At 36.1% G+C, this 17,431-nt stretch overlaps 1 protein-coding gene across 1 annotated transcript; it reads left to right on the top strand.

The window, feature by feature from the left end:
* Nucleotides 1–1,921: 1,921 nt before the first annotated feature.
* On the top strand, nucleotides 1,922–9,934 carry LOC132546120 (F-box/LRR-repeat protein 6-like). Its single transcript, XM_060209816.1, has 10 exons — nucleotides 1,922–1,971; nucleotides 2,434–2,699; nucleotides 3,632–3,817; nucleotides 4,719–5,040; nucleotides 5,995–6,108; nucleotides 6,858–7,019; nucleotides 7,202–7,302; nucleotides 7,877–8,042; nucleotides 9,102–9,262; nucleotides 9,524–9,934. Exons 2-10 carry the CDS (start codon nucleotides 2,521–2,523, stop codon nucleotides 9,684–9,686), a joined length of 1,554 nt encoding a protein of 517 aa, XP_060065799.1. The 5' UTR covers nucleotides 1,922–1,971; nucleotides 2,434–2,520; the 3' UTR covers nucleotides 9,687–9,934.
* Nucleotides 9,935–17,431: the final 7,497 nt, after the last annotated feature.

The following is a 17,431-nucleotide window of genomic DNA, read 5'->3' as shown; positions in this document are numbered from 1 at the left end:
AAATACTTTGTTTAAATCATTGAATTGCTTTGATACATATGCATGTTGGTAGAAAAATGTTTCATCTGTCCATCGATGTGTGATTTATAACTATCTCGCTGTTGTAAACTATATAAAACTTTGCGTGAATGCCGACCCTTGCAGAGGTCGTTAGTATTTGTTGTGGGCAGATTACAGATGCTAAGAGTTCCCGAAATTGTTGAGTCGTGCAAGCAAGCAGTTCGACAAGATTCTCGACTTGGTCTCAACTTGTCATCCATCCTGTGACAACAAATTTAGCGCCTTCCTCTAAACGGCCATGCAGAGCATGAAATTGTATTTCTGGAATCTCATATCTGGTTAAGGCGGGTTACAATTCTCCCATGGAAGATCCTAAAGTAAAAGGCAAATTGGGGCCAAATAATCTCGATTCAATGTTACAATGAATAAATGAGACAATGATACGAGAATCCTGTAACACGCATATTGACTGGTGGTTTTCCACCCTAGTGAATGTACCGCACTGTCCGTCATTCACAAGAGATATCCTATTATATATAACCACACTCTTTGTCCAAGTTAATACCCTCCTGCAGCCATTGTAGACAGTGTTACTGTAGTAATTTTAAGATCATCTGACTCCAGCTGTTGTCAAATCCCTCCTACGCTTAATTCCGTCATTGTACATAGTTTTATGTTAAATCTAAAATATAATGATAATAGTAAAAAGAACATTTTTCTCTCCGAATCCCCCATGCACTCAATGTGATCTTCGTTGCTGAAAAGGTCTGGAGAAAGAAGAAAACAAGAAAACTACTTATACAGTCGTTCAAATGTAAAAAAGATTTATTGCACGAACTCGTTCCATTCAGAATGTATTTCCACTCTGTGACTATTATTTACATTGAAATGAAAGCATAATTGCTACTGGTTCCACTACATTGTGACGTCACACAATTAATGTTTCGGCTGCTGTCATTACGGATTTTCGTTCCGATATACGATGTAACCGAATACCGACTGCAAATAAATGAAAATGCATTAATTTCAGCTGCCACCTGTAAAATACCAAGAAATTCGAGCTGACAATAAGTTTATAAAATGCGCCCACAACTTACATGACGCTTGCGTATTGGAAAGACTAAAGAACTACAGCGATAGCGGTAATGAACCATCTACATCCGATATATATGTAAAAATGTGTCCTTTCCACGGAGAATTGTAAATTCAGTGTTTTTGGTAGGTTAGATTCAAGAAAGTAATGTAAAAGACAAAATACAAATGATGATGCACTTTTTTCGATAAAGGCGTCTGACTTTGTGTAACTTGGCAGGAAATGATTCATTTTCAAACATTTTCCTGTGATAATGGACATTCTTTGTTATTTTCAAGGCAGCCATTTTTAGATCAATTTCTGGCAAATATTTCATGAAACCTTGGCGGATTTCATTGCATTTGCATAGAGACGTTGGAACCGTCCTTGATTTTCCATCAGCGTAAGGTCACTTGCAATTACTAAAAAAAACGCATTTTATTGCTTAAATAATAGATATAGCAGGAGGACAAAAGCATTTAACATACGTAGACATATCTTTATCACGGAAGTACTTTAGACATAACCACGGATTTAGATAGTAACAAAGATATAACTAATAAATCCGTGTAATTTTCTTCTCTAAAAATGTGATATTTATTTTAAAGCCCACATCTTTATTAAAATCTATGAAAATTAAATATGTAAACGTAAATATCATTAACTTGAAGCAGCTTATTGAAAAACCTCACACCATTCGGATAATTTGATACGTGTACGTTTCCAAAATAGCATTAACCTTAAATCTTGGTCTTTTAAACACTTTTGCCTGCGTGCCTAAACTATTAAGCGTTTAAATATCCCGATGAACGAAAAGGCGGCTGTTTCGCTCTGTTGTGAAAGTAAAACACGCGTGAGCGGGGCTAAGACGATGTTACTTGCGACACAAACAAAACATGGTAATTACTCATAGCTAATTCTCATCCCTATCGAATATACCAATTAATATCCAGGTTTCTCTGCTCCCGACAACACATGCGTTACTTCTCTGTGTGGTTACCTGTATTTGACGAGAACATTGGCGAATGCAGTATCATTATCAATATTATCAACATGACAATAACCAGATCTAAACCCGGTCCTCCATAACAACTTGAATTAGTTCCGTCGATATGACGGGTCTGCTTCTCCCACATATAAATATCCTAGTACTAAATCCGACATCAGATCTATAAATAGAAATTTGCTGATGTTAGGGATATATATGTCACACTGATTGGGTGATGTAAAACAGCTTAACCAATGGCTGCTCATGAGAGATGTGATATATCAATATCACACTCGCATGTATGACTCTATATAATGTAATCCACAGTATTCGTGTGATTTATTTCACAAATTGGTTTTTGTTTTTTTTGCAGCGTTCATGATAATTGTGTTGTAAAACTCAATTATTCTGAGCTATTACAAGAAGAGAGTGAAAGAATTTTCATAAACCTGTCATAAAAATGAAACGAAATGAAAAAGGAATTTTTGGAGTTAAAAAGGACCCAAGGAATTTGATGTTGTTTTCATTCCAAGTAAGGGAAGGAGAAGAATGGCCATCAAGTGATTCATGTGACTCCGACTATCAACCAAGTGATGACGAAATTAAACCAAACACTAAAAATAAATCAACAAACAAAAGGTAAGACATGTAATGTCACCAATCAGGACAGGTAAATGATTGCTGATTACAAGGTAAATTGTGTTCAGTAACAAACATTACATTTTAACACAAAAATATTTTTGTGTACATGTAGCAAGACCAGTTTGCTTTCAGGCACATGAACTCTTTACCTGAAAAATATCGTAATTGCACCATCAAAGAACTTTTAAGAACTGATTGGGTAAATATTGTGCAAACCAGGACATCTTGTATGACAATTGTGAAGCAACCATTGGGAGTGATGGCACACCAATAAACTTTGCAAAACTAGAGGAGTCTGGAATAGAGGTCAATTAAGGCCTGATCCAGAAAAAAATCATTAAGTGTCATTAAGTAAGTACATTTCAGGAGTTAAATTAGTTCATATGACTTCATTCAAGGCTGAAAATCCCAAGCCAAATATATATATCACATATTTCCATTAATAAATGGGAGGGTATATTCCACATCATCTAACTGCTTGATAAGGTATATATGTATAATACGTGATGAATCTGATCAATTTCTCTAGATCAGTACTGTATTTCTATTTCTCACTTTCCACTGCAGATGAATTATAGATAAAATCATGATTAGGCATTGTTATTTTGTGTAAGTAAAAAATGTGTATCAAAATTTTTATTTATTGTAAATATAACTACAGGTGCATAACTTCTTTATAATTTATTGTTTCATTAATCTAACTAGTTCTGCAAAAATAGCATCTAATTTATCAAAAGATGGTGTGCATGAACTTGATTTAGAATTTTAGAACTGCACACATTATTGGTTGTGGTAAGTTTGTAATGGCTGTGTATAGTCTTTACTTGTAATGAAAAATTTCAACTGTGTGTTATTGGTAATAATTGTGTTTGGAACAAAAGTCACAGCAATAATATATTAATACCGCAACTTAATTAACTTCTTTTCAGAAATAGATCAAATGTGAAGAAAAGTTCAAAAAGAGTCAAATCCAGTTCATCCGCAAAGGCGCACCCATCAGATGCATCTGCTGAAAATGTGCTCGGTGTGAACTGCCCTAACCTTCCGTCTGAAATATGGCTGAAAATATTTCAAGATGTAGTCAATACTAGCGGTCCTTTGCCATTTTTGTGCAGGTAAATAGTTTTTCGTACTAATATACATCATATACAAACCATGTGTCACTGATTACAATTCTGATGTTTGAAAATATTCCACCTGTATGGTTTTGTAGTAAGTCATTCTTAACACGCTGAATTCAGTATGTTCCCTTTAGACTGGAGAAATACTTAATTTAAGTGTACTGTTGATACATGTATCTATCTGTATAGTGCAATTGTATTTTCTTGTCTGGTGGCTTTGTTTGAATAATAAATCAGAGATACTTGATTAATTTTTGTGTGTACAGCCATTTTGTAACATATATATGTTTATTTTGGTACAAAAAAACAAGGTATGTCTTTTCAAATGTTGATATATAAAAGAATCCTTAACCTTGAAAGAATCTTATTTTGAGAATGGGATGAAAAAATATCAAATGTATATCTTTGTTTTGTCACAGTAGAAAATGGTGTGTCTATCCATATATGTTTTGTCTGTACTGCAGGCTTGTGTGTGTTCCCTATGACCAGACCTTTGTACTTGGCAGTATTGTTTGTTTGGTAGGGCATGCAGCTATGGTGTTCCCTTTGGCATTGACTTCTGTACTTACCAGTCTTGTTTTGATAGGGTGTCTAATTTATAAGGTGTGTACCCTTTAGTATGACCTCTGTGCTCATCAGTTTTGTATTTTATAACGTAACTAAGGAGTGTACCCTGTGGAATGATTTCTGTGCTCATCATTCTTGTATTGATGCAAGGGCAGCTAAGGTGTTTACTCTTTGGCATTACCTCTGTACTCATTCTGGTGTAGATAGGGCAACTTAGGTGTGTACCCTGTGGCATAACCTCTATACTCAAACAGTCTTGTATTGATAGGGCGGTTAATGGGTGTGCCCTGTGGCATAACCTCTGTATTTGTCATTCTTGTGTTGATAGGGCAGCTAAGGTGTGTACCCTGTGGCGAGACCTCTGTACCCATCAGTCCCTGTGGAGAAGTGTGGACTTATCCTATGGCTGGATCAAGTCAACAGACAGAACACTTCAGTGGCTTTGTGATAACAGACTTGAACATACTCAGGAAATCAACCTGTCAGGCTGGAAGTCTCTGTCCTCAGCTGCTCTTAAAGACCTGATGGTGAAATGTAGTGATTTGAGCAGTATTAATCTATCTTACTGTGTCAAAGTCAACACAGATGGCTGGATGTCTCTAGCCAACCACTGTAGTCGCCTTTCAGACATAGATGTGTCCTTCTCATGTGTGAGTATTTCAGTCAGCTAGAATCACCCATTTATTTCTGTTTCTTTTCATTTAAGTTATATTAATACAAAAAATTCAGAATAAAAGCACTTTAGGTATATATATGCACTACTTGTAACATCAGAGCACTAGAATTGATTACTTTGCCTAAAAGGATAGTTTTTAGTTCTCCATGAGATGGTGGGTAGGGGCATGGAGATTATAGTTCTGCATTGTGACCGTCCATGCTTTCGTTATCTTGTCTGGGCTCTCCTACAGTACTTGTTGTCGGAACATCATACTTAAGGTATATGTTATATGCATGATACAGCAAAAATCATATTCTAAGTATAGTTAGTGTAACCAGACAGTAGCATATTCATTAGTTATATAAGGCATTTCTATCTGCCTCGTATCTTCATGTTTTAACATAGGTGAAAAAGAAAAGGAAATAGATGGAATTATCCTATCTTCACACAAAACAGGACAAGTGGGGTTCTTTTTCAAATCAAACAGGGTTCTTAAAATTTTAATTTCTATGCTTCAAAAGATGATATCAATATAAAACAAACTCTATAACTTGACTATCTTAGCTATAAATATTTCATCATTGTCAGAAAATATGTTGCATGTCAAGTAGCAATAGTTTGATTCACACTTATTGTTTGTTAACATTACATATGCACCAGATTAAATTTCTGACTAAAGTTGCTGTAATTAAGCCATAAAGTACAAGGGGCTTGATCTCTATTGTTTCCCATACCAGAGATTGAACTCATGTGGACTGCTATGACCTTGACTTCGGTGAGATATTTAGTGATGGAATATATTGACCAGGTGTGAAAAACCCGAAATAGAATATTTCATACTAGAGATCATCCAAATGTTCATTTGAATTCCGATATTGACCCGCCAAATTGATATGTATATGTTTGGCGACATTCCGAGCTCGATGTTTATTGTTTTAATCCATAGATCCAAGTGCCTGCTCTCAAAGCCCTGGTAGAAAAATGTGGAGAAAACCTCAGGCAGCTCAATGTAGGTGGCAACATCCTGACTGGATTCAATAATGTGATGGCAGCTATCAAGGTATGTTTAGAATAAGGATGAGGTGGGGGTGGGGGGGATGTAATAGTATAATGTCAGCTATCAAGGGATATATAGAATTAGGATGAGGTGAGGAGGAAGGCGGATATTTTAACAGTGTGATGTAAGCCATTGAAGTACTCTTATTATATGAATAATAAGGATGAGTTAGGGACAGAGTTTATCAGTGAGATATTCGTCTTCAAGGTATGCTTAGAATTATTTTAATTTCAAAGTTTATTATTAGAAGTTTGGTATCTATCGTATGTTTAGAAATAGAAAGGTGACATATGCAAGAGTGTATAGTTACCTCTAGTCAGTATCTCCTGGTGTTGAAAAAAGCATTCAAGAGAGTCTAGTAAACGAACTAAAGAGTTGTTACTGTATAATACTGTATGAAAATAGACATATTAGGTTATACCAAAACTGACAAGTATGCTTCTATCCACACTCTACATTTCAGTACTGCTAACACCCTTTCACAATCCTGTCTATGGCATAGCAATCGCATCTATACTTAAGAGATCCTAGACTAGGAATTTATGGAGAAGAAATGAAGAATAAATTATACATAGATATTGTCTTTTTTAGGTATCCCCTGATTTCCTATTTCTAATGCTTTTGTTAAATTTGAAATATTTTAAGTTTTCAATTTTCGTTTTCTTATTTTGAAATCAATACAAGGCATCACAAAAATACTTATCTTTCACTGATATCACTGATGAACTAATACAGGGCATTGTTATTTTCAGAAATGTCCGAATCTTCAGTTGTTGGATGTGTCTAATGTGCGGTTTTCCTCAGATTTCATGGCATTTGATATTGAAAAAATTCAACATGCATGCCCAAAAATGAGAGTTCTTCGATTAGCAAACTCAAAATTCAGAGCTCCAGAAGTATCCAAGAGAATACAGGTAACTTTCCAGTAACGTTAAACTACTGCTTCAATCACATTATGGATATGATTTGTTTCAGTCTGCTTAGATTTCCAATACATTGTATTATATTTAGTATTACTTCTAGAATGTTTGAATTCTAACTGCTGGTTTTGTATACAGTATTATACGCTACCCTGCAATGTATTGTAATTTTATAGAATGAGTCTCCAGGCTTCCCAGAACTGGAGGAGTTAAGTCTAGCTGTACACACAGCCAAGGTTGGAGCAGGTCTTGCCATACATGATAATTTCTACCAAAGGTATGTCCACTTTTTCCCATGCATAGAATGTATTGTATCATATCTCTAAACTTCCACTTGTATCTTAAAGCCTTTCAGTGACTAGTTCAGTATCAATTTTTAAATCAATTCTATAACAGCTATGCCAATGTTTTCCTACATCCAATAGCAGACAATCCATTTCATAAATACATGTCTACTATAAAAATATTTTCTTGGTATAAACCAAGATATTGTGAAAGTCATTATTTATTTCAATGCCTCCACTAGGATTCGAACCTCAAACCCCAGGCCTACTAGCAAGCCTGACGCTCTATCACTCGAGCTAAAGAGAAGTTCTCTCTAGCCAGTATTTGCCAGAGTTACAGTATGATTTGGTGTACTTTTACTTTTGTAGACAGACATTGCCCTGTATTAGATAGGAATGACTTACATTATTCCAAAATTACAGTAGTTCAACTATTGAATGGCAAACATTGGGATTCCTTAGGCTTCACATCTAACACCTTTTGTCAGAGATTTTTTTAGCCCTATTAATTTTTCGTTTTTGATCAGATAAATTTCAAATGTCATGTCATGATATAATGCCTTACAGAATCCTGAAATCTTCCTATAACTTACGTCTGCTTGATCTGAGAGGCCTCAGTCAGATCACGACATTAGGTCTAGCCTCTCTTCCTGTGACTGACCTGGAGTCACTCTACCTGTCCATGACCTCTCTCGCCTCCCGCAACAACAACGTGGATGTTGTCCTACACAAGGTAAGATGAATACACTTTAACCACCCTATGTTACCTTTCTACTACATCCGTATTCACTTAAAGACTCCACAACTATTTGTCCAACAGAATTTTGAATTTTGGTATCAGAAAGGGGAGGGTGTTACACATAGGGAGACAAGTGTACAAAGGAGTTTTACCAAATAGGAGAATATCAAATTTTAAAAAAAATTATCTGACATAGAAGAAAATTGAGTGTGAGTAATTTAATGATCGACCTTATTTTCTTAATACTCTCTTTACTTTTCAAATACATGTTTCATTTGTAGCATTGATCTTACAAAGAAAAGGAATTACTTAAGTGATGAAAGCTTTAAGCTTGTTTTCTCATCCCACATGTACAATATGTAGGTGTAATATGTTAATAGTTTTTTTTAACAATTAATATTTTATTGCCATTTAATTAGCCCACCCTTAGTCAAGTTTATTAAAATGACAGCAGATGCTATTTCATATCCTGTTTCAAAATGATACAAGGTAACAAAAGCTGCTAGTCAATGTACAGTTGGTAATTTTCAAATTTCAGTTGTCAAAATGTTAGTGTTTTTTTTTTTTTTTACAACAACCAATTATATTTAAACAAATTAATACCGGGTATTTCACAATCTGGTTGTGAAATGACATCTTGTGTAAACTTGTCTCATAGTTTTACAAATTAAATTTTGGATCACTTTAATGTACCACAAAATAGGGGAAAATAACATCCTTCAGTAAATAACTGTGAATTATACTATAAAGAATTTCACATAACAGTGTATATGCTTTCATGCTTCAGTGATTTTTTAATTGAACTGACAATATGGGTATAACTGATGCATGTATGCATATTGAGGAACTGACTCAATTTCAGAGGTATTACTTGAAAAAATTTGATGACAATTGAAGAAAAAAAAATTACACAGGAATGCCATATGTGAAACAGACATTTAGTTTATGGTTATTTCTTTAAATTTGAAATTAAAAGGAAATTAAACATATCAAAACTCATTGATGTCATTTGACCAATATAAATGTAAACATAGACTGAACTTGATGTTGTAGTGGCGTCACAGTCTTAAGGTAGTGGATCTGTCGTGGAACACATTCCAAGACAATGTACTGGATGCTGCTTTTGAGGTGTATGTGGGTCTTCCCACCACAACACAACACAAACTACGCTGGATTAACTTTGCTGGAACTGCAGTCACTTTGACCACAGTCAAGTAAGTATATCAGAATTAGATCTCTCCGAACATTAAGATTGAAAATTTCAGGGCCTTCCTTTTAGTCTTTCTGATTTATTTATCCAGTGTTCCTTTCTGTCTTATCTGGTCTCCTAGTTCCCAATAATAGTATCGGTGTAGAATGTGGGCAGTTATCTGAACAGGTTTGGTTCAAATCCAGGACTTTAACCTTTAGTGAAATTTCAGTATTCACCTATATGTATGACAAGATTAACACATCCTATCATTTTCACACCACAGACTGCTGTTGGACAACTGTTCAGATTTGGAGTACATAAATCTTTCATCCTGTCGTGGACTTCCCAGAGGCATGAAGCGAGAATATAGTCAAGGACAGATCAGTAAGCTTCGAAGGGAAGTTCAAATGGAGTTGACCAACGAAGCTGATACAGATTCAGACTAAAACTTTTAAGGACTCCAATAAACTTTATTGTTTAAACGTTTTCAGGGGAGTGTAAAACTGTAATGCAAAGGCAGCTAAAAAAAAAATCAGGAATATCTATAAAATGGTCAGGTAAAATGTTATCAGGAATTAGATGTAGACATAGCCATTTTACTTATCAATGTGTAGTTAAAGCAGTTAGTGGATAAATCTCAGGTTCAGGGAAGGGGTAGATATAAGTGTAATGATACATACGTACAAAACAGATGAAGGCCGTTGTGTTTAGTGTTATTACATATCACATGTAGATATCTGTGTGATACATGTAGATGTCTGTATGGTACATATAGATGTCTGTATGATACACGTAGATGTCTGTATGATACATGTATGATACACGTAGATGTCTGTATGATACATGTATGATACAAGTAGATGTCTGTATGATACATGTAGATGTCTGTATGATACATGTATGATACACGTAGATGTCTGTATGATACATGTATGATACACGTAGATGTCTGTATGATACATGTATGATACACGTAGATGTCTGTATGATACATGTATGATACACGTAGATGTCTGTATGATACACGTAGATGCCTGTATGATACACGTAGATGTCTGTATGATACATGCATGATAAACGTAGATGTCTGTATGATACATGTAGATGTCTGTATGATACATGTATGATACACGTAGATGTCTGTATGATACATGTATGATACATGTAGATGTCTGTATGATACATGTTGGTATGCAGCACATGCATATGTTTTAGCCATTATGTGCTGTACTGGCTCTGTTTGTTTCATGACACTTAAGGCATTGTGTTTGTTACATTATACTGTCCTACACATTTGAGATACGTGTGGGCCTCTGTGAGTGCTACGTAGCATTGTTGTATACATGGATGTTGGATGTATGTATAGGTAGGCCATTGTGTTTTGTAACATTTTATTTGTCGTGATGAAATATTGATTTACATTTGTATGTTACACATGTACAATGTTGGCCATGATACACTATATGTAATATTTATTTCAAAACTTGTATATAATATCATTTGCATTAATAAATTGATCAAATGAAATGCAGTCTGGATTGAATTCATCAGCATGTCAGCCTTATGTCATCTGTTTTGAGGAAGATTTTGTAATCAAGGATTTTTTCTCAGACACAGAAGAACTGTATGTAATATCTATGGCATCAATGCCAGAGAAACGTCTTATCGAATGACAAACATCAAGATATTTACCACCCATTTCCTCTGTATACATCCTCTGTGTGGCATCAATGCCAGAGAAACGTCTTATCGAATGATGAACATCAAGATATTTACCACCCATTTCCTCTGTATACATCCTCTGTGTGGCGTCAGTGCCAGAGAAATGTCTTATCGAATGACAAACATCAAGATATTTACCACCCATTTCCTCTGTATACGTCCACTGTGTGGCGTCAGTGCCAGAGAAATGTCTTATCGAATGACAAACATCAAGATATTTACCACCCATTTCCTCTGTATACATCCTCTGTGTGGCATCAATTCCAGAGAAACATCTTATCGAATGACAAACATCAAGATATTTACCACCCATTTCCTCTGTATACATCCTCTGTGTGGCATCAATGCCAGAGAAACGTCTTATCGAATGACAAACATCAAGATATTTACCACCCATTTCCTCTGTATACATCCTCTGTGTGGCATCAATTCCAGAGAAACGTCTTATCGAATGACAAACATCAAGATATTTACCACCCATTTCCTCTGTATACATCCTCTGTGTGGCATCAATTCCAGAGAAATGTCTTATCGAATGACAAACATCAAGATATTTACCACCCATTTCCTCTGTATACATCCTCTGTGTGGCATCAATGCCAGAGAAACGTCTTATCAAATGACAAACATCAAGATATTTACCACCCATTTCCTCTGTATACATCCTCTGTGTGGCGTCAGTGCCAGAGAAATGTCTTATCGAATGACAAACATCAAGATATTTACCACCCATTTCCTCTGTATACATCCTCTGTGTGGCATCAATTCCAGAGAAACGTCTTATCGAATGACAAACATCAAGATATTTACCACCCATTTCCTCTGTATACATCCTCTGTGTGGCATCAATTCCAGAGAAATGTCTTATCAAATGACAAACATCAAGATATTTACTATCCATTCCTCTGTATACGTCCACTGTGTGGCGTTGGTGCCAGTAAAAATGTCATATTGAATGGTAAACACCAAGATTAAACGTGTGGTGTCAAACTCCTGAAGATCTGGTTCAGTCAGTTTGTTCATTAACACAAAGTATGTGAAGAAACAAGAATACCAAGAGAATCTAGCAGATTCCGATCTTTTGTACCAGAACATAGTAGCTATTGGATGGCAGATCGTTGGTAATTTTGCTGGAAACATCATAATTTCGTTTTAATCTTATTTTCGTTAGTTTTTATATTTTTTCCATCCCCATTACGAAATCCGGATGCTTGTTCTATTCCATGTAGGCCTATATCCCACAGGAAATGGCTGCTCCTTTTGAGGGTATTCCGGATGTATTATATACAGGTACTGGATAATGAATGAGAACTCCGATTTTATCATTTACCAATCAGCAAATTTATTGTATATGACAATACAGAAAAAAATTATTGTTCATCTGAATATACTAATTTGTTCTAGATATCACAAAGGCTTGTACAACAAGGATAAAACACTTCTTTAAATAAGATAACAAAGGATAGATCTAACAACAAGCAGTTATATCGGGAAACATAAAATTTTTAGCACATGAGATTAGGTATCATTAATGTGAACTGGTAACGTTAATGTCTATATCACAATTGACTACATTAGAAATAAATAAATATCATAATATCGATTTATGAGAGATAACTATATCTATGTGTAGTCTTATTACACCTGTTTATGAGATTTTTCTTTACACCTGTTTATAAAATATTTCATTTTACCTGTTGATGAGATCTCTCACTACACCTATTGATGAGATCTCTCACTACACCTGTTGATGAGATCTCTCACTTCACCTGGTGATGAGATCTCTCACTACACCTATTGATGAGATCTCTCATTACACCTGTTGATGAGATCTCTCACTACACCTGTTGATGAGATCTCTCACTTCACCTGGTGATGAGATCTCTCACTACACCTGTTCAGGAGATCTCTCATTACACCTGTTGATGAGATCTCTCACTACACCTGTTGATGAGATCTCTCACTTCACCTGGTGATGAGATCTCTCACTACACCTGTTCAGGAGAGCTCTCATTACACCTGTTAATGAGATCTCTCACTACACCTGTTCAGGAGATCTCTCATTACACCTGTTCAGGAGATCTCTCACTACACCTGTTCATGAGATCTCTCACTACACCTGTTGATGAGATCTCTCACTTCACCTGGTGATGAGATCTCTCACTACACATGTTCAGGAGATCTCTCATTACACCTGGTGATGAGATCTCTCATTACACCTGTTAATGAGGTCTTTCATTATACAACAAAAATGTACCTGTCTGTGAGATATTGTACCTGCCAGTGAGATCTTTCATTATACCTGTTTGTGAGGTCTCTCACTATACCTGTCTGTTATCTATCAATATACCTGTTTGTGAGGTCTCTCACTATACCTGTCTGTTATCTATCAATATACCTGTCTGTGAGGTCTCTCACTATACCTGTCTGTTATCTATCAATATACCTGTCTCTGAGGTCTCTCACTATACCTGTCTGTTATCTATCAATATACCTGTCTGTGACGTTTCTCACTATACCTGTCTGTGAGGTTTCTCACTATACCTGTCTATTATCTATCAATATACCTGTTTGTGAGGTCTCTCACTATACCTGTCTGTTATCTATCAATATACCTGTCTGTGAGACCTTTAGTTAAACCTGATGGTGAGATTTCTTATTAAGACATTTTGTTACATCTTTGTGTTATACAGGACAGTTACAGGTAACAGGTAAAGTGATGCAGGCATCAGAGAAACTTATCTTGTACACAAACAGGTAACTATGGTGATGCAGAAACCTGTCAGCTACAAAAAACTATCGTGTCCAGAAAAAAAGTAACTGGCAATCAAAAAACTAAACATATTAATAATTTAATCTTGTCCTCAAAATAGTTACTATGGTGATGTAGACACCAGGCAACTAAAAGTAAGTTAATATCGTTAATACACAGGTATCCAAGGTGATACAGAAACCAGACAACTATAAATAAACTAATCTTGTCCACAAACAGGTAACAACAATGTTTCAGATCATATTTGGGCAAAATCCAATCATCTCCACAGGAAGAGTAGGATTTTCAAGAACTTGCAAAATTTGCCCTTGAAAGCCCAGCCCCTAAGGCACCAAGGGACCGAGACCCATCACTTATACAAAATTCGTTCATCTTCCCAAAGGATGCTTCTGACTAAATTTGGTCAAAATCTGTTCAGTTGTTTATGACAAGTAGTGTCTTTTAGGAAAAAAGTTCCTGGACAACATACACTGCAGTATGGCATTAGCTCAACAGTCCTTCAGACCAGGAGAGCTAATAACTAAACCTCATCGTTAAACAGGTAAATATGTTGATATAAACACCAGGATGATATATTTACTTAATGTTGTCCACAAACAATTAACTATGGTGATGAAGACACCAGACAATGTAGACAAAAGACAGCTGTAAATAACTATATCGTCCTGAATCGGGTAACTATAGTGATGAAGACACCAGACAGTTATAAATAACTAGACCTTGTCCACAAACAGAAATTAATGTGATGTAAACAGAAGTCAACTTTATAACTTAAACTGACACAGGCACAGCTGTATAAAAAATATGAATAGCACTTTACACCACCCTAATGGCATATCACATCATTCTAAAGGGACAATTACTATATAAACTATCCTAGAAGGCACAAAACACTAACCACAGGGCACATCACAGGGCACATTGTTCTAAGGGAGATACCATACAAAAGGGAATATCACAAAACCCAGAGAATAACTGGGGAAACATCATATTATCATACTTCCTTTGGGGAACACCATACTTTCCTTGGGGAATCAGAGTATCCTTGAGGAGACATCATACTTCCCTGGAGGAGCATCATACTACCCGTAAAGGGGCATCATACTTACACTGAAAGGACATAATTCTACCATTGAAGGGGCATCATACTGCCCTTGGGGAAAATACTATCCTTGAGGGGACATCAAACTAAGCTAGGGGGCATCTGCCACTCTTAAGGAGACATCATACTACCCTTAAATGGGCACCTTACTACCCTTGAAGGGACATAATTCTACCCCTGAGGGGACATTATTCTACCCTTGAAGGGACATAATTCTACCCTTGAAGGTGTATCATATTACCCTCGGAGGAAGATATACAAGTACTTGTAAATATTATTGCATTTCATACTATTGTTGTCAAGAATATCACAATACCATATTGGAGACATCATAATGCTACAATGGAGACACCATAATGCTACAATGGAGACATTATAATGTTACAATTGAGACATCATAATGCCACATTGGAGACATCATAATGCCACAAGGGAGACATCATAATGCCACAAGGGAGACATTATAATGCCACAAGGGAGACATCATAATGCCACAAGGGAGAAATTATAATGCCACAAGGGAGACATCATAATGCCACATTGGAGATATCATAATGTTACAATGGAGACATCATAATGCCACAATCGCTGTAGAGATGTCAATTACCATATCGTGGATGTCATACTACAATGTTGTGAATGTTCTACCATAGCAAGGATGTCATATTACCATAGTGGTGATGTCATATTACTATATCATGGATGTCATATTAACATATTGTGGATGTCATTCTACACTGGTGTGGATGTCTTGCTACCATATCATAAATGTCATACTACCATAGTGGTGAGATCGTTGATTTTATGCTTCTATATCATAGATGTCATGCTTCCATAGAGGGAATGTCACACTACCATACCGTCGATGTCATACTACCATGACGTGGATGTCGTACTACCATAGTGATAATGTCATACTACCATATTCTTGATGTCATATTCCATAATGGATGTCTTGCTACCGTATTGTGGATGTCATACTACCACAGTGAGAATGTTATACTACCATAGTGGGGATGTCGTACTACCATAGCGGGGATGTCATACTACCATAGCGGGGATGTCATACTACCATGTGTGGATATCATACTACAATAAAGAGGATGTCATAGTACCATATTGGAAATGTCATACTACTGTAATTGGGATGTCATACTACCATAATGTGGATGTCATACTGCCATAATGTGGATGTCATGCTTCCATAATGTGGATGTCATGCTACCATATCATGGATGTCATACTACTATATTGGAATGTCATACTACTGTATTTTTGATGTCCTATTACCACATTGTTGATGTCATGCTAACATGTAGGATATGAGATATCATGCCAAGGGTTTATCAAATTGCCCTTTTGAGGAAATTTTAATACATGGAATCAGCAATACATTGACAAGTATATGTCAGAAGATTAGATTTCAAATTTCATACAAAAATAGACAAAGAAACAATGATGTACAAAGATATCAATATTTCACAAAATGAAGAAACATAGAGAAATGCTGCTTTGCAATTTTTCAGGAAAACCTGGACTTTCAATAACAACCACCATATAAAACACTGACAATGATATCAAATGAAATGCTTATATGAGATTTGGTTTAAAATTTGGTTCAGTTTAAAAGAGTCATAACTCCATATCAGCAAGGCTACTGCTATGAAAGACACCCAGGATTTAAAACAGATGATCTAATTAGAACACCAGGAGCTGAGGATCTCCAGGGAAACAGGATCCCAGATAACATCCTTTAGTGATCAAGACAATCTCCAGGGAAACAGGATCCCGGATAACATCCTTTTAGTAATCAGACAATCTCCAGGGAAACAGGATCCCAGATAACATCCTTTTAGTAATCAGACAATCTCCAGGGAAACAGGATCCCGTATAACATCCTTTTAGTCATCAGACAATCTCCAGGTATCATCCGATCTATAAACAGAGGATATCTTGGGAAAAATTACCTCAACCAACAGATGATGTCCAAAGAAAATCCAATAGGAAAACAGAGGATCTCTAAGGAAAATATCCTTGCAAACAGAGCACAGAAATTCCCCTTAGTTATAAACAAAAGATCTTGTTAGAAAATCCCTTCAGTAAATTGAGAATCTCCAGGAGAACAGTGATGAGGCATGGCCGAAGCCTCCATCATTGATACTCCATAATCCAGGGATCTTTGGACATCTAGTCATCCTAATGATGAGGTGTGGTCAAGGCCTTAACAATCAACAGATCACTGGTCATCCTAATGATGAGGTGTGGTCAAGGCCTTAACAATCCACAGATCACTGGTCATCCTAATGATGAGGTGTGGTCAAGGCCTTAACAATCCACAGATCACTGGTTATCCTAATGATGAGGTGTGGTCAAGGCCTTAACAATCCACAGATCACTGGTCATCCTAATGATGAGGTGTGGTCAAGGCCTTAACAATCAACAGATCACTGGTCATTCTAATGATGAATGGTCAAGGCCTTAATAATCAACAGATCACTGGTCATCCTAATGATGAGGTGAGGTCAAGGCCTTAACAATCAACAGATCACTGGTCATCCTAATGATGAATGGTCAAGGCCTTAATAATCAACAGA

This window comes from Ylistrum balloti, unplaced genomic scaffold, assembly GCF_031769215.1.
Source record: "Ylistrum balloti isolate Yb309-2 unplaced genomic scaffold, AGI_CSIRO_Ybal_v1 Utg369874, whole genome shotgun sequence".
In the NCBI taxonomy this organism is placed as follows: Eukaryota; Metazoa; Mollusca; class Bivalvia; order Pectinida; family Pectinidae; genus Ylistrum; species Ylistrum balloti.
Note: the sequence above shows the minus strand (reverse complement) of the source record. Positions and strands in the feature narration are given on the sequence as shown.